Source organism: Podarcis raffonei, chromosome 12 (assembly GCF_027172205.1).
Source record: "Podarcis raffonei isolate rPodRaf1 chromosome 12, rPodRaf1.pri, whole genome shotgun sequence".
NCBI lineage: Eukaryota > Metazoa > Chordata > Lepidosauria > Squamata > Lacertidae > Podarcis > Podarcis raffonei.
The window spans coordinates 29,360,121-29,385,563 of NC_070613.1; the positions used below are offsets into that span (position 1 = coordinate 29,360,121).

At 40.4% G+C, this 25,443-nt stretch overlaps 1 protein-coding gene and 1 pseudogene across 15 annotated transcripts in view; both read right to left on the minus strand.

The window, feature by feature from the left end:
- Positions 1-7,234: 7,234 nt before the first annotated feature.
- The window catches only part of ICA1 (islet cell autoantigen 1), a 66,029-nt gene continuing 47,820 nt past the window's right edge, over positions 7,235-25,443 (minus strand). For 13 of the 15 annotated variants that reach the window (XM_053409467.1, XM_053409475.1, XM_053409471.1 and 10 more), the window contains 7 exons: positions 24,162-24,259; positions 21,617-21,666; positions 20,033-20,095; positions 19,797-19,838; positions 13,322-13,594; positions 8,893-8,988; positions 7,235-7,714 (listed from right to left, as the gene is read on the minus strand). In XM_053409467.1, the coding sequence (XP_053265442.1) occupies positions 7,593-7,714; positions 8,893-8,988; positions 13,322-13,594; positions 19,797-19,838; positions 20,033-20,095; positions 21,617-21,666; positions 24,162-24,259 (744 nt within the window). In that variant the 3' untranslated portion in view covers positions 7,235-7,592. The remainder of the gene's footprint in view (positions 7,715-8,892; positions 8,989-13,321; positions 13,595-19,796; positions 19,839-20,032; positions 20,096-21,616; positions 21,667-24,161; positions 24,260-25,443) is intronic. The other 2 variants (XM_053409470.1, XM_053409482.1) reach the window with 1 other exon arrangement.
- Positions 17,447-17,603, minus strand: LOC128398574 (uncharacterized; annotated as a pseudogene).

Below are 25,443 nucleotides of genomic sequence, written 5' to 3' on the forward strand. Positions count from 1 at the left end.
CTCTTCACCCATTAAATAAGATCGTAAGATTTCTTAGTGGTGGTCTCATGCCTTTGGAATACAGTGGTACCTCAGGTTAAGTACTTTAATTTGTTCTGGAGGTCTGTACTTAACCTGAAACTGTTCTTAACCTGAAGCACCACTTTAGCTAATGGGGCCTTTTGCTGCTGCCGCGCCGTTGGAGCACGATTTCTGTTCTCATCCTGAAGCAAAGTTCTTAACCTGAAGCACTATTTCTGGGTTAGAGGAGTCTTTAACCTGAAGCATATGTAACCTGAAGCACCACTGTACTGTACTGAAAGAAACACCCTGTCACCCTTGCCTTTAGAACTCCTTTCACCATAAATTTTTTTTTTAAAAAAAAACCCAAACCCTCATTTTTAGTGTTGCCTTTCATTGCCTTTTGGGTGACTGCTCTCATTTTTTAAATGGTTGTTTTAACCTGTGTGCTTTTTAAAAAATATACCCCTTTGTTTAGTGTATGCCCATGTTGAGCCGCTCTGAACAGAGCATAAATAATAAATCGAGTGATTTGAAACTTCACCCTGAACTGGCTCTTGAAAGTGATAGAAGAGGGGAAATCGTTGCAGGGAGACAATGGTGAGAGGGCAGAATGAAAAGCTTGCAGCACACTATGGCCACTTATCCCATCATCTGTCCCAGTGTCCCATCAAAATCCCCCCCCCTCCAAAAAAAATTGGCCTGGAAACTGAGCAGCTCAGTTAAGCAGTTAAGCTTGGCTCATCCAAGAGAGCAATCTCTTTATTTGAGAATTTAACACCTATGCATACCTCATGGCAGCTTACAGCAATTAAAGTAACACTCTAAGTAAAGAACGGACTTTGTCGCAATGTCAAAGAAATGAGCTGTAGTAAAAGTTTTATCACAGAAAACATCTGCCTAGCAAGGCACCAGAAACAATCTTCACCAAACCACAGAAGATGGCAAGCAAACCTCAGACAAGGTAAGCTACAATCTGTTTTTGTCTTTGTGTAAACCAGCTGTGTCATTTCCATCAGCTCCAGCCGATTGACACCCTTCAGTTCCCATTATTCCCTGGGAGGAAGTTATGACTGTTTAAAGTGGTATAATGGTGCTTTAAATGGTGTGGATGTGACCTAAGTCATACTCTGATCAGTCCCATTGAAATATATGGACTTGAGTTAACCAAGATTATCTTAAATGTATACATGGATTCCATGTATCTGATTTGGAGTATGTCTTAGTTGGGTATCACCCATCTTGTTCTCATGGTGCCAACCAGCCTGAGTGCAAGTGCCCTCTCCTCACCTGTAGTTCCCAGAAATTGACTCACAGTGGAATTACAACTTAGCCTTAGCTGCCATGAATGAGTCTAATCCTTTTTTTAAAAAAGCTATTCATCTTGGCGGTCATCAGTACATCATGTGGGAGCAAACCAGTTAACTAGGTCCTTTGTGAAGAAGTATGTTCTCTTGTCTTTCCTGAATCTTCCAACATTCAGCTTCACTGAATGACCCTGAATTCTAGTATACAGGAGGAAACATGACATCTATAATAATGCTTTTGAACACATTTCCAGTGGCCAACATAATACTGGAATTCTAAATTTGATTCTTTTTATTTTTTAAGCATCAACAACTCACGAAGGAAGAAGATCAATAGAAAAAGTAATTCAGGAAATATATTTCCATGCCAGAGGAAATGCTTTTGTTTGAAGAGAAAGGGGAAGAATACTCACCCCACCTACATTAAACTCCAATTATGCTTCTGTGTTGCATTTTCCTTGGCTGTGTGTTTACACCTCCAGAAGAGACTGCAAACAACAGAAAGCAACTGCCTAAGCTCTCCTCCAGAATTTTATTTTGCAGAGTAATGATACATAGCCTGTTATCCTTCAGAGGCCATTTTCAGTTCTTCACATTAACCTTCTTGTGCAGGCCAGGAGACTGGCTCTCTGCAGGGTTTCCTGGCATCCAACTTTCTGTGCAGAAGCATTTCTACGTATCTCCATGTGCCCAGTTGACTTGAGATGTGGGTACAGCTCTCGTAATCATTAGTGTTCTTGATAGAACTTGCATCAGGACTAGGGTGTACACTAAGGTTTAGTAACCATGGTGGCACTTGCGAGGTTGCAATGAATGTTTCTGTAGCATTACCTAGATGACATCTTGACTCGCTAATGCACTGTGGAACAGGGAGTGCAGAATATTCAGGCAGCACTGATTGGTCTCAAGACGTGGTTCCATAACAAATATGGCAAATTGCTCCCTATTTTCAGCTCAGTTCCTATGCTCAGAATTGAGCTAGATGCTGCTTAGTTCGGGATATTCTTGTCTGCATAAGGGAAGGAGATGATCACCAAATAAGAGAATCTAAAAAGCCTTGCAGTTGGAGATCATCACACTTGATCTATTGTTAGACATGCTTGTTTCACATGAAGGAATAGTGAATTGGTCAAGGTTTCAGATAAGACTATTTCAAAGGCTGATATACTCCCTTTCTAGCTGGAGATTGTGAACCAGGAATGTTGGCTCTTTTGTGTCACCAGACAGCTCAGGCAGTAATGAACTGGTGCCTACCAAAATGGCGGTATCGGCTGGAGTGAGCTTCTCTAGTCCCAGTCTTCATCACTAGAAGGGATGGAGATGCAGGCACTGGCTAACATCATCCAAACCACCTACTTAACAATTGTAAGTGTACATGGGTATCAGCTGATTGTAGAACAAAGCCGCCAGTTGGGCACCAAAACAGCTCCAATGTGCTTTATTTTGCTGGAGCAATGTATCTTTAAAAGCATACATCAAGAAACAGGACAAATCTTGAACTGTGAAGAACAGCTGTTGAGGCAGGGCACCTGACACTGGTGGAATACCAGATTTCTTTGTGGCACTGTAGAAGCTGAAACAACCATCAATGCACAGGCTCCCTGATCTCAGGTTGGCCAGGACTTAAAACACATTCTTGCCAACCTGATTCCACTGCAGAGAATAAAATATTGTTTTGATAATGTTGCACTGTTCTCAAAACATCTTTGATTCCCAGAACTGATAGCCATGATCTGTCATTAAGATCCTATGGCAGGACTGCTAGTTCCAGTCCCACCTGCCTCATCAATTCCTGCATACTTAAGCATAATATTTTTTGCTCTCAAGTTGGCTTTCAGACTAGTCCCCTTTTAAAAGCAGGAACACACGAGCCCCTTTGCGTATAGAATTGCGTCTGTGTGAAATGGGTTACACGCTGCCTGCAGCCATTTCCAAAACAGTGGCAGCTGCAAAAGAGCTTAGTGGTGAAGAAAATAAACTGGGAGCCAGGGAGCCCTTAGTGAAAAATTCACATTGGCTGTGAGTTCACTGGATGGCAAGCACGCAATTTCTGACAGAAGAGGATTTATGCCGGTGTAGACTTCCAGGATGTACGTACGTGTGCATGCGCAAACAAAAGACCGGCTGAATGTCTCCAAGGGTTGGTTCATACATGTATTTCCCAAGATCAACTGAAAGTCTGTCATATTAAGACCTGCAGCAACACACAAATCCCCAGCCCTTTTTCTCCCTGCAGAGAGATACTTGCCGACACACACAAATGCTTGCCAGAATTTTAGTAAAACCCATTTGCTGCTATTGATGTTTGATTGCATTTTGAAAATCAGTTAGTTAATTATTTTACTGCTTCGTTGTAAGCTGCATTTGGCACTGGACAACATTTCTTCACTTCAGACTCTCGGTCTGTTCTAGTCCAAGACTGATGGGCAAGCACTTTCTAGGGTCTCAGGAAGAGACATTCCCCCATACCTGTTACCTGAGTCAGTTTAACTGGAGATGCTGAGCGGGGCTGAAACTGGCCCCAAGTTGAAAGGCAAGGTAGAATAAATCTTGTTAAGAGCTTACTTTGGGGCCTGCACTTATGTTTTAACATAAAAACATAAGAAGACTCCTGCCCGCCTAATCCAGCCACCCAGATACTTGTGGGAAACTCACAAGCAGGACTTGGGCACAACAGCACTCTCCTCGTCTGGGGTTTCTAGCAACTGATATTCAGAAGCATATTGCCTTAGACTGTGGAGACAGAGCATTAACTATGATAGCTAGTAACCATTGACAGATAGCCTTATCCTCCATGAATTTGTCCAATCCTCTTTTAAAGCCATCTAAATTGGTGGCCATCACTGCCTCCTTTGGGACTGGGTTCCATAGTTAAACTATGCACTGCAAGAAGCAGCACTTTCTTTTATCTGCCCTGAAACTTCCAACATAAACTTTTCCACTTCATGCCATGCATAATTTCTAAAAAAAATCTGTCATGTCACTTCTTACTTGCTTACACACTCTTTGGAAAGCCACTGACTGGCCCATAATGTTTCTGCTCCTGTTATGCTTAAAGGATTATTTAGGCAGATTTAGATAAGAGTCCATAAAAATTACTCAATCTGTTCTCTCAACGACTCCATCCGAGGTCCCCAGAGGCAGCCTCTCTTAACTTAGCAGAAATTCATGCTAGCTGAAATCATTAGGTTTTTTTAAAAATAAACCTTCTGAGGACAGCAAATCCATCATCGCTGCTTCACCTCCCACCCCATCATAAACTTTCTGCAGCATTTAAAAATATGCGACTTAAAATAACAAAATATGCAACTATGGGGCAGTATCTGCAAATCAAAAGGAATCCTTAAGCTGGTCCGATAACGGACTTCTAATTGTTAACAGAATGATTAAGAGCTTTGCCCTGTTATATAATGGAGAATGTGCATATGGCCAGCATAGCAAAATCTTATAAAAGTATTCTACATGCCATGACTTTTAGTTCCATGTAATATATAGTTTTTTAATTACAAGATACTATGAATTATATGTGTCTGGGAACTCAAAAATAGGAGTCTGGTTGCCAAGTTCCATTTCTAGACTTTCATTACTATAACTTCCATTGTTTAAAGCAAAATACAAAAATATATACATTGCTCATTATGCATCACTAAAGGACAATGCGCTCTTTGCATTAAACAACACAGGTTTTTATTGGTTGTCAGTCGTAACACATATATCTGAAGGGAGGTTGAATTGCTGCAAATACAGTTCCGGCTTTTCTGTCTCAAATCATGTGTCAGTTCAGCTATTGTATCTGAAGTGTGATGTGAATTGGTGGCAACGCAGACCTTTGTTACACTTATGCAGTACTCTCTGCACAATACCCTGATTGAGTGGGAGCCATTTGCAGCTCAGATGTCTATGATCTGTGACCTAAAAACAGCTCTAATTAAGTCTGACACAGTAGTGTATTAGCTTGCTTGAAAGCCACTGCAATCTATTCACATTATTAGCACCTCCCCCCCCCAAAAAACATTCTACCTCTATAAGCTGGCAAAGTTACAGCTTCAGTTCGTTTGTTTGGCTGTAGATCTAACATAGATTGGGACCAAAATAACAGCTCCAGAGATTTTTAGTGCACTGTAAACAGTACATGGAAATGCAGAAGAATCCTCAATATATTTTGGAATGCACAATCCATTGTTGATAAGACCACCAGCTGCCTCCAGCAAAATTTAGCTTTGCCTTTAAACATATAATTATATGAGACTCTGAGTCACCGTCTTATGGGGCTTCAACAATATGAAATATAAATTCAAGCGATGTGAGATGCTAGCTTGCACTGGGATTTTTCTCTCCCCGCTCCTCCATCCCAATAAGGACAAACAACATGAAGAGTATTAAGAGGCAATTGTCAGAAGCACTTTAGACATCAGATTTAGTTAAAGTGACGACGACAAAGGACCATTCCACAAATTACACTTTAAACAAGTACACCCAAAAGAATGTGTGTTCCTATGAGCCTCGAACATGTGATCTACTTCAGGAGGCCAAGGTTCAAAACTTCACAGGTATGTGCAGAACTTCTTCTACCTTTGTTGCATTAGCCTAATCCAGGAAAGCCTATCATAAGCCAGGGGTGTGTGTGTGTTCTTCTCAATAAGCCTTTTATGCTGTTTTAGGGCACTCTGAATATACAGGTACCTGAAGGAAGGTTTCTATCAGTTTCAAATTCAGAAATCCTGCATCATGAATTTAAGCTTGCATGGAAACAGTGTCAAAGTAAATGTCTGGCTGGCAAAATAAATGTGCTTTTCTTAAGTAGACTGGATCTGCACATGAAGCAGAATGAGGTGGAAGGAGAGGTGGCAGAACGGACTGTAACATTTCAGCAAGTAATCATGTTTCTGAGGCTTCCATATATGAAAACTAACTGGACGGAAACTAAAATAGTTGATATAGAAAAGTTGCGAGAAGTCTAACAGGATTATTATTTTAAAAAGCAGGGGGAGCATTCAAAAAGATTATTCCCACCTGTGACCTGTTGGTCTCAGAATTCTCACCTGATTTTATTTTTTGAAGGCAGTGAATGATATTGTCTGATCAGCCCAGACACTGAGGTCCAGCTGCAAGGGCCTTCTGGCAGTTCCCTCACTGTAAGAAGTTACAGGGAACCAGCCATAGGGCCTTTTCAGTAGTCACACCTGCGCTGTGGAAGGCCCTCTCATCAGATTTCAAACAAGCAACCAAATGACTTTTTAAAAGGCGTCTGAAGGCAGCCCTATACCGGTAAGGTTTTAACATCTGAGGTTTTATTGTGTTTTTATTATTTTGCAGGGAACCACCCAGAATGGCTCGGGCAACCCAGTCAGATGGATAGAATATAAATTAAATAAATAACAATAACAACAATAATTTATTATTAAATCATGATTGCATCCATTGAATTGTTCCCATTCCCCATGACAAAGGTTCAGCTACACTTTTTCTTTTTGTCAAAACCATCTTTATTAAAGGAGAGTGTCGCGACAGAACATGTGTGTATGAAACCAGCTTTGATGAAAAGTGCTTTGTATGGAAACCATGATTACTGTAAATACACATGTTGGCAAAGTCAATACCACCTGGTCTCCAATTGCCGAAACTGCTGGTACAACTGAACATGCCTGGAGGATGTAGTTTGGGCAGTCGGCTTGGACTTATACAATGCCATTTGCCTAATAATTTAAAATTAGAGAATGAGCACAGTAGATTCATAGATACTCAAATATAATTCTCTAATAATTAGCCCCAGAGTATAGATTTTTCACTATGGATACTAACAAAAGAAATTATAAATTAACATCACAGCAGTATGTTATATACTACTTTCTAAATGGTAGTATCGAATATACCACTGGGTCATGCAGTCTCCAGTTACATGATTTTGTTTTGATTTACACAAAGAAAAAGATATAAAAAATAGGTTTATTATTTATATTTCACTCTTGAGTTAGCTGTGGCACTCCGCCTGCCAAGAGCCAAGTTACAGCAAGTACACTAATCTATTCAGTAGTCTTCTCTAAATCAAAACTTCGTTTGATACATTCACATACAAAAAAAGAAGTTGCAAACTCTTTGTACAAAACAAGAGCAAATAACTGTTACCTATAGAAAGGGGTTAGGTCAATCCCTTGATTTTATTAGAATGGCACAGAAGTGAGAAGTAAGTCGTACAACAGTAAACTGATCTGGTTTTAAACTCTTCTAAAGCCCCAAGAAATGCATTTTTGAATGGTGAAGTGAGAGTTACCACAGGCAGACAACTCATGCATTGAGCAATTCGTGTTCTTTATCTGTTTTCCCAACTGCATCTGGGTTGGACAAGGGGTCCAGATCAGCAAAGAGGCTAAACCAAGCCGTTAGATCTTTAGAGGAACTTGCAGCTTCTGCAAAAAGGAAAAACAAAGACAAACAATCCCCAAGAAGTTAAGATTTTTGCTTGACAGTTTTTTAAAATATATATATATATATATATATATATACTAATGCTGACATAAACAAACATGGTATGGACTTAGAATGCACTACTGAAGAAAATATGTAGTATATGCCTGATAGAACCCATATTTATGTATTGCTTTTGACAGAAAATTTAAATATTCTGCAGTTATTATTATTTCATTTCTATATTTTTCTTATATTTTTTAGAAAAATCTCAAAGCAGTTTACAGCTCTATATTATTTATTTATATAATTTGCAACACACACACTGCCCTTAAAGTTGACTACAATAAGAAAAAACTCAATATATTGCAGTAAAATATAATGGAAACTAAAGCAGCATAACTGGCAAGTAAAAACGAAGATATCAGATAACAGCAGTAAAAAGAAATTAAGAGGATCTCAACTGCCATTAAAACGTCATTAAGAACACAAACAAGAGATTGGGATGGGTTTTTCTTGAAAGATAACGATGTTGCTCAGAAAACACATTTGAAGAGGAAGTTTGATAATTTAGGTGCCATCACAGAGAAGGCCTTTTTAGCAATTAGCCACTTCCCTGGCTCCTAAGCACAGGGACATCGGAAGAAGAGGAGGGTGGCCCACAAACTCCCTCAAATGGTGGATTGGCTCATGGTTTCTCCATTCCCAATCACTTCACAGCATTTAAATGAATTCATCTTCACTTGGATGAGCCTTTGGAGGTTGTACAAAAAGGGAAAGGGAGATCACCAAAGACCCAACACTGGGAGGGCCCGAAGGGTCCATTCTGCCTGCAGCCAGGAGTACTTGAGTTCATAGAGCGTCTCTAGAAAGGGATTTTGTCAACACAGAGTGTGACCAAGTGATGACCCAGTGGAGTTTTCGTTACTGAAACAAGACATCTCCACTCAAGTCTTGGCAACATTTTAACGTCAACCAACAAGCAAGCATTGATATTCAAGTGCCGATTACTTAAATAACATGCCAATTAGGGCACAATTAGAGGATAATTCCTGAAAGGAAGCCATTCTATGTAAATAGTTGTGAGACTACACACACAGACAACCAAACACCTGGAAGACTCTAAGCTTTGTATTGCTGTGTTGGTGCACACACAATCAAAGCGTAAGGTGTTTGTCACCTTTCATAGGTGTCTTGTTGACGGTCGTGTTCAGGCTGTTGGATTTCTGGGCGGTCTGTGGGACAGGCGTAGGGCTGAGGCTGCTGGCTGCCCAACCTAAAATTCAATAACACAGTTGCATTTCTGTCAATCAACTATAATTACTTAACGAGCTCACACTGCTCACAACAGTAATAATTGAAGCTTGAACTCTTCTGTTAAAAACAATTTCTAAAAATCCTGTCCTGATCTGTTGCTTTACAGCTCTGGCTTCATTGCTTTATGTAGGTCTTTACATTTTGTACTTTGTATTATGTTACTTTAATCCTGTTGTAAATTCTTCTTGTGTACTTTGGGATAGAAATTAAACAACTCTCATTTCCTTACCGGTTACTGCAACAGGGTTGTATTTGAGTCTGCTTTTTTTTTATTTTTTGCATTCACTTTAATTGTCTTGCTTGCTCCATCAAATCCATTCATCTACTGAAACTAACAGTACAACTTGTTTTGACAATTGGTATTTTTGAAGTTGTTAGATCTGCTCATGAGCTCTGCTATCTGCTGACTGGGAGTGGGGACCTTCAGACTGCCGTTTCAAATAGTGAACAGGAGTCAATCCAGCCTACCGTCTGGAAAAGGCTCCCACAACAAACACTACTAGCAGTTCAGGTGCCTGACACGTGCCCTATGGGTCTGTACGTTTGGTCCAAAAGGGTGGTTAGGAAAAACTTTTGAATAATGTTACAAAGTAGTGTTCTCCATTGCTAATACAAGCAAAGTTTACAGGGGAAATTGGCCTTTGGGGAAAAAATATTGGTGCTTACTAGCTGGCTGCTCAAAGAGCAGCTCATGATATGACTAGACGCAAGATTATCAGTGAGACATTAAGGAAACCAAACCTCCTACTCTTCTGCCAGCAACTGTACAAATGTGGAAAAGGTGAAGCAAGCAGTCATTCTCTTGGCCTCAATTAAATTTAAAAATGGAAGCAACAGCTAGATTGTTCAGCCACAGAAAAAAGCTCCTGTACACATAAATTAAAAATGATTCCTATAATTATTATTGCAGTACAATAGTGCCTGGAGGACCAATTGAAGACTGGGAATAAATGGGTGCAGTAACAATACAGTTTTAAAGGCAGACAAAACAGACTAAAAGACAAAGGCTGTATTTACTGGATAAAAGACTAAGGGAACAGGAAAATATAATTAAGACAATTTCCGGTGGATGTAAAGTATTCCATATATTCTTAACCCATGTCTGAAGTGAAGCATGCCTGTATGATGCCTGCCTCCTTGCTGGTTAATGGGGATTAACAGGCATGCTTAGTTGAAAATTGCTGAAATGTTGTGCACAGGCTAAATTCAGAGGCAACACAAAACCGCAGAGTACTTGTGTAAACCATGGTTTGTTTCCATGTCTGAACTTGAGCTTCCCCACAAACTGATCTGGTTCAGATGTAACACTGAACACTGGGATCTTCAACTGTGGTGTTAGCAAGGATTCTTTTGTATAGCATTGTTTGCTCCAACATATTTTATTATTTGTAAATGCTTGGAACCTTATACAAGCAAAAACATCTGCTCTATTAACATATGATGCCATCAAAGATAATTAATAGCTAGATGGGAAACTGAGACCCAAAGCTAGCAACCTGGACATAACTGCTTTGATCACGCAACAGTAAGTTCTCTAGTTTACTTAACAGGCATTGTTATTATTATTATTTTATTATTTATACCCCGCCCATCTGGCTGAGTTTCCCCAGCCACTCTTTGTGGAATAAGGCAGTAATTTGAAGTTGAAGAAGACTTGTTTTCTGCCAGTCATACGCTAAACAGATCTCTGAAAAATAATCCTAGCAAAGAGACATTTTCAATTAACAAATAAAGCCTGTATACTTTGGAAGAAAACCACTTGCATTACTAGGAATGGAAATTCTGAAAAATAGTTGCCACGGTTGGCTCCTCAGCCATGCAAAATGAGAGGTTACTTGCATTTATAATACACCTTCAATTATTTAACAGGGCATAGCTTTTACTGGTTAACTTAGAAGGAAAACAACCTCTCTCCATATTGTGCTGGATGTCATAGATAACCAATAGCATTGCAAACAGTTGTGTTCTTTCTGAAGGGAAGTGTGCTGGCACTGAACCAAGGAGACACAAACCCCAGCCCCTGCTCTGCCCTGATCTCTCTCATTGGCCTTGGGGAAGTCATGCTCTTTCAGCCTGGGGTCCCAGCCTGCACTATGGGTTTCTTAGAGAAGGAATGACATAATTGCATTTGGCAAAAAAGAAAGCCTTCTGCCAACGTCGTAAATAATACATTTCCCCACCAGCCGTTCCTTTAAGTGATCTGTGACTATGTTGCAGCCTGAACTGCATAACAACAAATGTGCAAGACTGCATGTTTGAAAGAGTTGGGAAGAGAACAGGCCTGTAGTCCAAACTGGGTGTGGTGGGGTGGGATGGGATACAGCAGCCTTCTATTCAGGGCAAAAGCAAGATTCAAACTAGAGACCTCCTGGCTCACTATTCAGTCTTTTAGCACCAAACCATATGCGATGTGGAAGATTTGTGAACAATAGTTTTCATTTAAAAGTAGCTGATCTACACTGGGGCCACAGTGCTGGGGGAGAAAGGTCTAACCGTTCCCCATCTGTGCCATTTCCCAATTTAAATCACACTCATCCAAAAGCAGCTATTTGCCACAACAATATGCGGTATCACACATCTCTCTCTCTCACTGGCTGCTTTTAAATTTAATTGCCCTCCCTACCCTTGGTGATAGTTTGTAATTAAAAAAGCAGCTACCAACAATCATAGGAGATCCTGTTTGCAGATCTGCCCCACTGTGTCTGGTTTGCCTCTTAGTGACTTTCCTACGCCATATCACCTTAAAAATCTGAGTACTTCGATTCCATTAAGCATCTGTACTACGCTAGACAAAGAGGCCAGATATGCCCCTGTCCACAGGCCTATTAAGCCAAAGTGCTTGGATTGAAGCCATTGAAGCCTCACTGATGACACGCTCCTATTTTAGGCATGCCAGTCTTGACAAGGTCCCTTTAACAACAGCTTTTTTTATTGCTACTCCAGGCTCTACTATTTTCTTCTACCTGAGGAATGTCAGAGGAATAATTTTCCCATCAACAAATGACAAGCAAACCAGCCCACGTTAACACCCTGGAGGAGTTAAGAACCCTTCACACACGTCATCCCTTCACTCTAAAAATAACGAGACAATTTTTTCCTTTCACCCTCTACGCCTCCCTCCCACAACCACCATCTGCCCAAGAAACAGCGGAGAGATTAACATAGAATATTGGCAGCAAGGAGGCTGGTCTGCTGTGCATGGAGCACTGAAGCAACAAGAGCTGCAAACTAACAAAGCACTTTCATTCTGAGCCTGTTGTGCAGATGCATCTATTTTACAGCACCAGAGTAGCCAACTGATACTTAAGGGAGGGTAAAAATAGGGAGAGGAAAATGCATAAATGAGCTTAGTGTGAGTAACCCAAGGGAAGGAGCTATTTCCTGGAAGGCACACCTACAAACCTCATGGGAGAGTGTTAGCGTGACTGAGAGAAGAGACCTGATTCAGATGTAATGTTGGCTAAGACCTAGTTCAGCTTTATGTGAACAAGCCTACTTCCCTCCTGTCTGCATGGAGATTGTAAACATTCATTTCCATTTTAAACTAACTGCCATTTGTTGTTTTGTCTGAACTGGGAACTACAGTTAAGTTTCCCTATGCTTATCCAAAGAAGCCAGGATCAGAAGCCATGGCTTGATCCTGGCTTGTTCTGACAAACCACTGTTTATCCTAACCACAGTTTGTCCCAATTTGGACAACACAACCAACTGGTTAGGTTAAAATTGCATGCTTTGCGTGCAAATTGCCTCTGGTTCAATCCCTGGCATCTGTCGGTAGGGCTGGGAGAAACCCCTGTCTGAAACTACTGTCAGTCAGTACTAGAGACAATACTGAGATCGATGGACCAGTTATTTGATCACGTATAAGGTAGTATACAAAATTAAATAATAATAATAAATTAATTATCTCCTCATGGTTGTAAAGAGGAAGGGAGAGAGCACTTAAGCCCAAGGTTCATGCACATAACACCATCCTACGGTTTAGTGAAGAGCTTTTCAAACTGTGTGTCGCGACATGTTAGTGTGTTGGCTGCAGTATGCAGGTGTGTCATGCAATCGCTCCCCATGCTCCTCCCGGGGCTGGGGGGAAATTACTGCTTCGCAAAATGATGCATGTTTAAAAAGTGTGTCACCAACATAAAGTTTGGAAAGCTCTGGTTTAGTGGTTATGGCTATACCCTCCCAAGTAAATATGTGTCTTTGTTCACATGCATTCATGCATGACACAGCGCTTGGCATCAGGTTGGTGGGCTGAGTCCATCTGTTTGCTAATCAGCCTAAAATAAACCTACCTTGAAGGGAGGACTGCAAGTCATTCATGTTTTGGTCTAAAAGTTGAGAAGGAAGGAAGCCTGATGCTGATGACTGATTGTTCTCCATTTCTCCTGCGGAAGAGCTCGTGGGCATGTCAGCAAGTGGGTCCTCTCCAAATACAGCTCTCCACTCTCTGCTGAATTCGCCGTCGTCCAAAGAAGATGCATTGAGAATCTCGTTCAGTAATACCATATCATCCTTATCAGTAGCCTCAGTCTCCAAAGAATTTGCAAGCGGGTCCATTGATGCTGCTGGGAGAAGCAGGAGTAGCAAAGCAGAAAGAAATCAGAAAAAAAACAAGTAAGGACAGAGAAAGATACTTAAGGAATGCCCATTCAGATCTACCAGTAGTGAAGGAACTATAGCTCCGCAATACATGCAGAAGGTTCCAGGTTCAATCTCTAGAAGTCCCAGTTAAAAGGAACAGGATAGACCTTTGCTTGAAACTCTAGGCTGCTGCTGCCAGTCAGAGTAGACAATAAGTGATTAGCTAAGAGACCTGGTATAGGCCCTAGAGACTGAGGCATAGATAAAATAATTTTATGGGGAGCACCTAAACTAGATGATCTTCCAGTTGCACCTCTCATTCCTCACATTCTGGAATTCAGTCTGGACTTTTATGATTTCTCACCTCTCAGTTTAACCTCTCTAGATGCCATAGTTCATGTAATAACTCATGTTTTGACAGTTATTTAAAATGCAGACACCTCTAGGGGGGTACACCCCCACTTTTCCAGATAGAAACCAGATAGTTCAACAAAAGAATTACTTTGACCAATGATCCAAAATGAATAAAAACCCCTTTCCTGCAGAAGTCCTTATCCTTGTTGTAATAGAAATGTGATTTAATATGGACAAGAAACAGAAGGTTCATGATGGATTACCTAGAAAAGGAAGAGCTTACTATACAGTTACACTATTCCTACTGAGCAAAGCATTCAAACCAGGAATTTTGCTGAATGGGGTTGATCTTATGCTGGCTCAGATGTCTACAAGATGAAAAATGAAGGAAATGCATAATGGAGAAGCATAGAATGCCCCCTTTTCCAGACGACAAAGTAAACAGGAAGGGAATAGGACTTGGCTGCTTTACCAGTGTGGAAGGCAAAGAGATACAGTGATTCATTGTACTGTACATTGATTATGTGCCCATGCACTGGAGGGGCAAGAATGGATGCTCAGGGATAACAGTGTCCAATCAACCACTGTTGGGCAAAAGCAGTTAAATTTCAGCATGTAGAAAATTCTAGGTAATAATAATACTTCTTCAGAAATGGCAAAGTCAGCTATGGAATTTGCTACCGCAATTTGTGGTGATGGCCACCAGCTTGGACAGCATTAAAAGGGAATTAGAGAAAATTATGAAGGATAAAGCTATCAGGGGCTGCTTGTCATGACAGCTACAGGTAGTAGACCTCTGAATTTCAGTCACTGTTGAAGGGGAAGGGAGCTCTTGTGTTCATTTCCTGGTTATGGGATTCCATAGGCATCCCGTTGGCCACGGTAGGAGAAAGCATGCTAGACTAGCTTAAGTTTTGGTTTGATCCCACAGGGCTCTTCTTATGGTCTTAGGAAAACTCAATGAGCCAGCAAATGAGTCACTAAAGCCTACTGCTAGCCTATCGTTTTACTTTCCACCTCCCTCTCAAGGAGACAATGGAAAGAATGGTGGAAGCTTCAGAGCTCTCCATTACCATGTTCCCCTAGCCTCTTTGTGGTCTCTTCCAACTCTATGATTCTATGATTCTATGATTCTTTGAAATACGGACACGCTTTCAAAAGCGAGCCTCACCATATGGGAAGTTTTAAAATAGCACCTCCATGGGAAATGGACATGTGATTCTGCCCTGAGAATCTGTCCAGCCACAATGTTTCTTCCCCTTCTCTAGAGAGCATGTTTGTGGGAAGAACTGTGTGGCAGAAATAACCCTGACCACCTTTACCAAGACATCTACTCTGTTCTGGACTGATGGTTTAGTTTTAACTTGTTTGATTGTACAGTGGTACCTCGGGTTAAGAACTTAATTCGTTCTGGAGGTCTGTTCTTAACCTGAAACTGTTCTTAACCTGAGGCACCACTTTAGCTAATGGGGCCTCCTGCTGCCACTGCACGATTTCTGTTCTCATCCTGAAGCAAAGTTCTTAACCCAAGGTAATATTTCTGGGTTAGCGGAGTCTGTAACCTGGAGGTACCACTGTATTGTATCAGTTAAATTCAGGTGTTAATCTACCCTGAGACATTATGATGAAGGGTGGGCAAGAAATATAGTAGACAATGCACAACAAGGTTACCCGTAAGACCACCTGTCCCTGTAAAGACCTGCAAGATCTGCAGAACATCTGGGGAAAGTTTATTCAGAATATAACAGGGTGGTAACTCAGCAAAGGGCCCCTTTCTGCCATTGCCCCTGCATTCCAGAATGCATTTTCCTCTGCCATACGTGAAGCATTATCCATCCTTTACTTCAGACATCTTGCAAAGATGTATTCTTTTTGCCCAAGCTTTCCCTGACCAAAAGAATACACCCTGTTATTACTGTATTCCTGCTTTTATCTGTTTTCATAATATATTTTTCCTAGTTATTATAATCCCTTTTTACTGTTTTTATTACATTTTAAATTTTTATATTTCTGTAGAGTTTGTTTACATATTAAGCAGTTCAGAAATGCTTTTAAATCAATCAATATTTATTCACACATCCCAGGGGTGTTCCAAAACAATTTGCAATAATAAAAATACACAATCCACAATAAATTTAATAAGTCAATACAAATATGATATGCTTAAAAAAAAGGTCATCCAAAAGGGGGGGGGGAAGGATAATCAAAAACAACACAAATTATCCATTCACTCCGTACAAGGTGAGCATCAGTTGCTGCCAAAAGCTCAAGCTGTCCAAGTGCCTGGGAGAATAAAAATGTGTTTGATGCTAGAATTTGTCTGATGCCATCCTTGCCACAACTTCGGGTTCACAACAGTTGGCAATGCCAGTCTGGCGAACTTCATTTCAACCTACTCATAAGGAAGCATACTCCAGGGGGCTGTCACAGCTGAATTATTTCAGAGAATGAATTCCATCTACTATTGGAACATTTTTCTACAGTGAATTTGAAGACTGAACACTGACCTCATTAGAAACTGAATTTAGTATAACCAGCAACATACTTCTCCATTTTTCCTCAAACATGATCTCTTTCAGAATGTGAGCTTTGGAACTGTACATGCTTTTCATTTCAGTGCAACTACCTGAGGCCCCAGTAGGTCCTTTATCTGGCATTGCTGCTTTTCGTCTTCTCCAGAAATTGACTTTTGAAAAGAAGAGTTTATTTGGGAGGTGTGATGGGACAGCAGATGATCAAAACTCCCAAAACATTGCTGTTGGAGGCATCAGTACCCATCAGATCTTTTGGACAGCAATTCCCATCAACCCCACCCAGCTTAGTCAATGGTGAAGCTGTAGTTGAAAACATCTGGAGGGAACCAGGGTAGAAAAGGCTACTGTCTCCAAACAGGCATGAAAGTGTTTGAAGCTTTGCTCCAAAACTGCCGCAATGAGTATGATGCTAGGCATTTTTTGAAATCTTCCTGTCATTTGAAATCTTCCTGTCATTGCTTCATCACTGTGGAGCTCAGTAGCTTACCTAAAGTATGTGGTAGCATGTACAATAGGCAGCTTTCTCTAATAAAAGCCTCAGTTGGCCAAGTAACCTTCCGTGCACTTAAATTATCCACACATAACACAGCAAAGATAAATACTTTCTTGTAATGAGTTGGGCATATCAGAAATGTATAGATGAAAGAATCTTTCATCTATACATTAAGTAGGTCTTACTCAAAAGTGACTGAGTCTTCTTTCAAACACGTAGAGTGAAGTTATTGGGGGCGTGAAAAGAGGAGAAGTTAGGGGACAGAGTTGACTTTAAAAAATGCCTATGAGTCAACACCACTTGGGAGAATAAAAAAACACCTACACACCATGAATAAAACCAACTTGGATGAAAGAAAACAGCAGCTTTAACCTTCATGATGGGTGACAATTTTGAGGGCTGAACTTTCTGTTTACATCTTCAATCCTCTTTGCAGTTACACACTTACTTGTCAAGAAAGGCCAATATTATAAGTAGTCAATTATACTGGTATAATCCAGTGTGAGTTTCCAGCTGCATCAAAAATGGCAGTCAAAAGTTGCATCCTAGCATCCCAAATCTGGAATGAATTAGGTACTACACTTGATCTTAGCCAAAAGGCCGAGAAGCGATTATCAATTTTGTTTATCAGTTTTGTTTTTTATCCACTTAATATTCTATTCTCTGACTGCTGGTCTATGACTGTAATAAACTGATTGATTGATTAGGTATTAAAAAAATTAGCACCACCCTCCTCTCTCTCAAAGAAAACAGGATTTGTGGTTAGCAGTTTACTACAGCCAGAAAGTTACAATACAGGAAATATAAGCAGTCTTCAGTCATGGTAAAGCTCATGTTACAAGTGGGTGACATCACTGATGTTTCACTTCACAAGCCACAGCTGACCCATGTGGCTCAAACGAAAAGCAATTGTGCCAAAAGACTCTCTTATTGGTCTAGAAGTGGCAAAACATTCTTGATAAATGTGACATAAAACACTGCAACTCTTGTCTACTTGGTGTAAGGCACATCTTACGTTGTAAGACTCCTCTTTATTTTGACTTCTCTGCCCTGATATATTACATAGTGTTTTAATGTGTTCGAGAGAGCCTGTTTTGCTTCCTGGAATTTCCAGATCTAGCAGGGAATCATGAAGTTACAACATATATTGAAGACCTGGTTTTAATAGTAACATTTCACCATTCCTCTGCTATGCTAGAAATTACATCTACCACAATAGCAAATAATAATGATGATAAAGATAATAATAATAATAGTAATTATTATTATTATTATTAAAAAATCTAACAGAAATACAGCAAAGAACAAGGCTCTTTGATGCAGTTATCATATACTGCTGGTATTTCACAAAGAAGTCATGTATAATAGACATAAACAATTTCTCTGTGTTCTAAAAACTGCAGCTGTGTACTCACTAAGAACAGAGTTCTTATAAAGAAGGGCCAATATGGCTTTTATCAATAAACTATTTGCACTGCTGTTACTTTTCCCTTTTGTTCTTTGCTTTGTGTTCAGCATTTCCTTGCCGCTTCCTTTTTCCAACAGTAAATCTATCCCTTATTTTCATAAATTGTCCTTTGCCATCACAGTATTGAAGAAAGAAAATTCTACAGAACAAAGTCTGCTTTTTACCTTCCATTGATACAGATTTACTCCTTCATGTGGCATACTATGAGATTGCTGTATGTTTAGCACTTTAGTGGTCGGCCAAGCCAAGCTTAATTCACAGTCGCTTCTAATGTGGTTGCAAGTGTCAATACAAGATGGTTCTGCTTCATACATTACACACAGTGGTTTTTTTTAATGAATAAGTATCTGTGTAAATGCAGCTACTGCTGGGAAAAACTTGTGAGCTAATAGGTTCCCTTACACAGTAAATACTAGCCACCCCCATGTGTGGGAGTTGTGCTGAAACAATCAGAATCAGAAATGATGTGATAACTTCAGCATGTTGCAACCAAATGTGGGAATCTAGCTTCAGAGGCAAAAAAAAGAAAGAAGGGGGGAGGGATAGGTACAAGAATAGGTATGTTTTACTCGGAGCAAACCTGCTGAAATTAATGGATTTAGTCATGTTACTTTTTACTCTGAGTAAAACCTAGCTGAATACCACCCATAGAATTATTGCTAGGATGAATGTAGTATGGCGCACACACCTGTCCCCCCCAAAACACAGTTGCTATGGACCACTGAAGCATAGCTGGCAAATTTTGCCTGGCTGAAAAAAATCAGTGGAAGAATAGTTGTTGCTTACAACAGCATTTCAAGTCAAGGAAACTGACAGACACTATTACTATCACTATCAGTTCAGAAGGAGATACTTTTCTACATCAATATCATACTAAAAGGTTCACAAATTGAGGTGAATGTTCTTCTACAACCCATAAGCGCCCAAAGTGGATGATCACATCGAGACATAGCTAGCTTTTATATTAGTAAAGATTAAATAATGCAATTGTTTAAAAGATTAAATTATCCAATTGGAGACCAGCCTCTACCAAAGGTGTCGTGGACTTTGAAGACGCTTGAACTCAGGCTGAAAGGGAGAAATGTGCTAAGAGGAAGGCACGCTTGGCAAACCCGCACCGTGATGAACTCTCGTCCAGAAACTTATGTCCCCACTGTGGAAGGACGTGTGGATCCAGAATTGGCCTCCACAGTCACTTACAGACTCACTGTTAAGACCATGTTCATGGAAGACAATCTTACTCGGCTATGAGTGATCGCCAAAGAAAAAGAAGAAAATACTATGTTTGGTGCCCCTTTGCAGAATTGATAAAACAGTCAGACAAAAAGATTACATACCATTTTCCTCAGGTTTCAAGTCTAATAAGTCATCTATGGCTCCTAAAAATGGCAAAACATAAGGGAAAGTTATTGAGCTGTAGGCTCTTATATGTACATTTCATACTTGCAGTTATACCATTTTCTTTAGGCAGCAATCATATGCAACTTGTCTGTCAGTAAGTCCCACTGAACTCAATGCAACTTACTTCTGAGTAGGCATGTATAGGGCGGCACTGCATGTCTAGGAGACATACCTGAATTCTCTCTGTGGTTGAAGCTCTCCCCAAAAGTACTCAGGATGTCCTTAGTTTCTTCTGCTGTAACCGAAATATTTTCTAGGTCAGAACCTAAAGTGCTTTAAACATGGAATGTGCTTCAAAGGTTTTCTAGTATGACACTCTTTGCACTGTTAACTTGCAGTTAGGATTTCACATTTAACCTGAAACTATCCCAGATAAATTATTTACCGGTGGTGTCTTAAAAGTCTCCAGAACCACACACACATTCTATGTATTTATACTCTCTTACACACACACACTCTCTCTCTCTTTTCAGTACTTTGTAGCCGACTACTGGGCACTCACAAAAACTATTTGCGGTTCTTAAAGGGTCTCCTTTAATTCAGTAGGTTGTATTAAACAGTAGTTATGCTTAGAATGAACCCATTGAAATCAGTTGACTTAAGTAGCTTGAGTTCATTCATTTCAATGGGTCAACTCTGAGCATGACTACCACTGAATATTACACAATGTCTTTCCAAAGCAAAACTCGTTTCACAAAAACACCATGATCTAGGTCTAGTGTACCTAATGGGTGCCACATTAGGAAAGGCCACTGAATCAGTTCCAAATATGGTCAACCATTTACCAAGTTTAATCATTTAAGGAAGTGATAAATATCAGCATTCTAATCTTCCTTATTTGGCCATCCTCCCAGCTAAGCTAATCACCAGCACAAGACAGAATGTTGTGCAATTAAGAACATACTGCCAATAACAGAGAAAGGGTTGGGTTCCTACTTCTGTTACCTACAGATAAAATCCCATTTTGCTCTTCAAAGTATATTTGATGATGTCAAAGTCTCCCCTCAATCTGCAGCTGCAGTGTGATTTTGATAGTGAGGTGCATCTGTTCCAGGTTAGGTAATTGGTTTACAATGAAATTATTTCAAAAATGCAGATTCCGCCCCCCCCCCGGCCAGGCTGCCTACAATTAGAAATAGATTATGTTTTTGCTCCAGTTAATTATCCATAAATCCAGCTGAATTAAAATACTTTTGACAATGTTTGGTAACCTTGCTCTTAGGCCCTCACCTGGAACAAGTTAAAACCTCAACCAAGCCCAGCTCCACCACACAAAAAGCATGCAGGGGACGCAGGGAAGATAAAAAAGTCTGGTGTGTTTGGAGAAGCACAGCAGAGCAATGCAACTAATTTAGCAGTGGCCCCAATCTATTTTTTTCTGGAAAGAGGTGAGGTGTGATGGTACCACAATACAGGCAATAGCTCTAGCACAGTGAGTGCTGTGTTATAGAGAACAGGCTGGAGGTCACTCAAAGTTATGGCAGCAAGTAGAAGGATATGGAGGCCTACACTCCATGATATTTATTTTCCAAGGTGCCTTTAGAGTTGTTAAATAAAATCTCTATTCTTAGATCTCTGCTCTTAATTGATTTCATGTGCTTTGGATTTTTAGAGCTAGGATAAGAAAACCCTGATGGAGACAATGCTATATACACTAAAGTAGTTTGCAGGAACAAACTGGCACATAGCATCTATTAGGATGAATGAGAGACTTTTAAGCAGGCTCAACACTTGAAAGGTATAATAAAAGAAATACCTGAGCTGGTTGATTCCTTGGTGTGACTGTCCTCATCTAACGAAATCAACCTTAAATTGGAAGGTAAAAAAACAAGAACTTAGTTTATGCTGTGGTGTAGCATGCTATTGGGGAAAATAATGGCAAAAAGTTACAGCTGTCTCTGCCCCCTTTCAGTTTTTACGGACCATGTTGCGATACACTTAAATTCCAAGGTGTTTTCAGAAAACAAAAATATGTTGGCATTTCAGGCAGTAAAGGTACAGTGACAGGAGGATAATCCTTCTAAATGTAATGGTCAGTGCAGTGGCTGAATCAAAAGGAGTTGGGGACCCTGTCTAAATTACAATCTTCCCATCTCCCCTAGCTCTCTTTGTTGCCCTGGTGATTTCACTACAGCCGTATTCACTTCTTCTTCATTTTCTAACTAATGCAAAACAGCATTTTAAAGCAGTCTTACTGGAGACTCTCACAAGCAAGGGAAGTCAGTGTGGTACCTTCCAGATGTTGGACTCCAGATCAGGCTCAGCAGGCACAGCCAATGGTTAGGAACAATGGATGATGCTAACAACACCCAGGGGGCGCCATGTTGGCTATCCTTGCTTTTGAGATTTAGAACTTGGTTTATTTTGTTTTCTTCTAAAGATTTAAAGAGAGCAGAAGATACTCAATGTTCCGTCTGGAGGACAAGAGGAACTACTCTCCCCGATACGGTGTGGAGGGGCCAGCAGAACCACTGAATAAGCAAGAGGACTGATTACATGGCAACTGACGTATACTGGCTTGGCAGGGATCATTGCTATTACTCTCCCTGCTGTCACTCTGTGATTTTATCTGAACCATGAGCCCAGAGCTGAGGACATATTAGTTGCGTCTTTAGGTGTGCAAGAACACCACAGGCCAAGTCGAGTAGCAGAAGCTTTTAGAAATAAAGCTCTGGTGCAAAGCAGGACAGAACAGGGAAGAAGAAAAAGGAAGAACACAACATGAATTTCTGAGCCACTTATGCAGTCAGGCTGAAAAGGAAGTTAACACCCATCAACTTATTTTTGTGTTCTTTTTGGTGTTCCTCATGCCTGTTAGAAGTGCTTTGCTGACGTGAAGTCTCTATATGTAGGAAGAGGCTCCATGTGGGAATTTTCTTCACAGCGGCCTTTCAGAATTCCTCGTATACTGTTAAGTAAGACATTTACATGAACTGTGAAGAAGAGTCTTAACCTGCTTCCCTTGGAACACAATAGGTGGAGTGAAAATGGCTATCTAGAAAAGTGACTCAGCAGTGGGTGTTCTCAAGCTTCCAAACCAGTAATGTAGAATCTGATGCCCTCCAGATGTTGTCAGACTCCCAACTTCCATCAGCCCAGGTCGGTGTGATGAAAGGTCAGGAACAGTGGAAGCTGTGGTCCAAAAACATATGGAAGGTCACAGGTTCCCATCCCTCATTTAAATATCCAAAATTAGAAAGACACAAAGCAAAATTATCTAATCTATGTCACACTGCTACTTAAAAACATTTCCCTCACAAACAAAAAACATTTTGGAGAAACTAAAAAGCCAACAAAATGAGGTCTAATGACAAACACTGAAAGCTGCTCTTCAATGAATCAACAACTAGCTTTCCCTTAACCTTGAATATTCTAAACAGCTGGCCATGTGATTACAGCAAGGCTCATACCCTCCTCGCTGATTCTAGATGTTTCCATAGAAGCAGGATCACATCTCTTTCTCCTTTTCACATGTCCCCATCAGCCAAACTACCAAAGATTAAGATACAGCCTATCTGTATAGTGGCTCTTGACACCAGTAACTAGAATCCCACCAGGCTTAGTTCTCAGGGTATACTCTTACAGCGTACTTGCCGCTCTACTGGATCACTTGCCAAACCCTGTATAGATTACAAAAGCTAATCAGTGCTCAAAGTGAGCAATGGATATGTTCCAATTCATGTATGCAATAAGAGCAGTGATGAGGAGGCAAAGTATAGAGAGAAATGTGCTTATATCTTCTATATGATATACCTAAGATGCTTATTGCTTTGCTGACCCACAGTATGTCAGTGAGGAGGAGCAAAAAAGGGAAAGTGGCAGCATTCGGGAGCAAAGCCCAGGCACAGCAGATAGGTGGACTAATGTAATGTAATTAATATCTATGCAATGTAACACTTTCCCTATGCAAAAGGGCATGCCTGCAAAATATTACATGCCTGCAAAATATTTTTCAAATGTGTTGTCTGCAGGGAAAAATATTACAAGGGGAAAGAAGAAAATAAGAAAGAGATTCAGCTAGGGGAACAAAAAGATCATTAAAAGGAATGGGTGTAGAAAGGTTCTTCCATTCACTTCAACCAGTTTTTGTGTGTTTTAAAATGAGAAGGTGATTTCCAGGCAAACTCAGAGAAGCTTCCACCTCCTTCCCACTGTCTGTCTCTTCTTTTTGGGATACTCATACACTTTGGGATTGGGGGGGAAATATGCATTTTCCTAACCGTAGAGCTAAAGATGATCTGAAAGCTCATTGTCATCCACAGTATTATTTTCTTCCAAAAGATTCTTATCATATGGCTTACTGATTCTGCTGATCATCTTCTAATCTGGCGTTCTCTAGCCGCAATTCCTCCTCTTTTTCTTCACTCTCTGTTAGTTTATTTACAGGCTCTTGTAAGCTCTGGGTCACCCACCAATCAACGTATGAAAAAGAATATAGAAAGACAAGAAGAAGCTGAAAACTTATCCAAAGTTGCATTAAAACAGTTTCATAGTGATGGAAATTACTTCTATCTAAACAGGAAAAATGAGAGCTCTTGAAACATTAAGAGGCCAGCAATTAAAATTCAGTGAAAAGTAACTTTAATGGAAACAGAATGGAAAACAGGCAGGTAGTTTGATAAATTTGATTCAAATGTAATAGAGATGATTTTCAAAAGAAAAGCTAAATATACACTGTGGCAAATGGGCACATCCTGCCTCATATGCATTAAAAAAATACTGTTAATATTAAGCAACAGAGGCAAAGGGCAGCTTTGATATACAAGGTTCTTACGAATAATCGGTAGAACGTCTCTTAAAATACCACAACAAGCTTTTTCTTGTTCCCATCTGTGATTGAACTATGCTGCACATGAGAAGACTACTATGTAGGTACATCAATGGCTTTCACTTGGGTATCATGCATTTTGAGGGATCTCTGGAAAAATTAATAAATAAAGGGGGGAAGAAAAGAAATGGGCTCGACGTCCTGGACAAAATGTGCTATGGGAGCCCACCTCCCAGACTGAGCATGTTCTCTCCCTCTCACACACATCCCTCCTCCCCCAAGCTCCTTCCTTTCTGCCGCCAGATAAGTGAGCGGAAGAAGGAGCTCAAGGAACAAGATTCCCCCTTTCTTTACTTTGTAGAAAGAAAAAAGGACCCATTTGTCCCCTTTCTGGAGAGAGTTTGCGGACAAACTGGCCCATTTTCCCCTTCTTTTAGTTAAGTAAGAGATAAAGAGACCTGGCTTACCACGCAGCATGCAGGAAGGAAGGAAGGAAGGAAAGAGAGGGTTGCTGTTGCTTTCTTCAAAACATTTTATGGAGGTTGTTGAGTTCCAGAATACCCACCAACCTTTGTGAAATAAAGCTGAAGAAAGCAACAGTGGCTTGTTCTTTTACGCCTGCTCATGCAACCTTCCATTTGGTTTTCTCCTTTTCTCCTCCTTTCAGGTCATGTGACAGTGGCAACAGTGACTCCTATGTCTTTCCTTTTCCAAAGGCAGAACAAAGCTCCAGACAGTTGTGCCCATCCCCTTAAATCCTCACAGTCCCTCATGAGCCCAGAGGCTCAGCACTTTGAGAAACCAAGGTGGTTCTG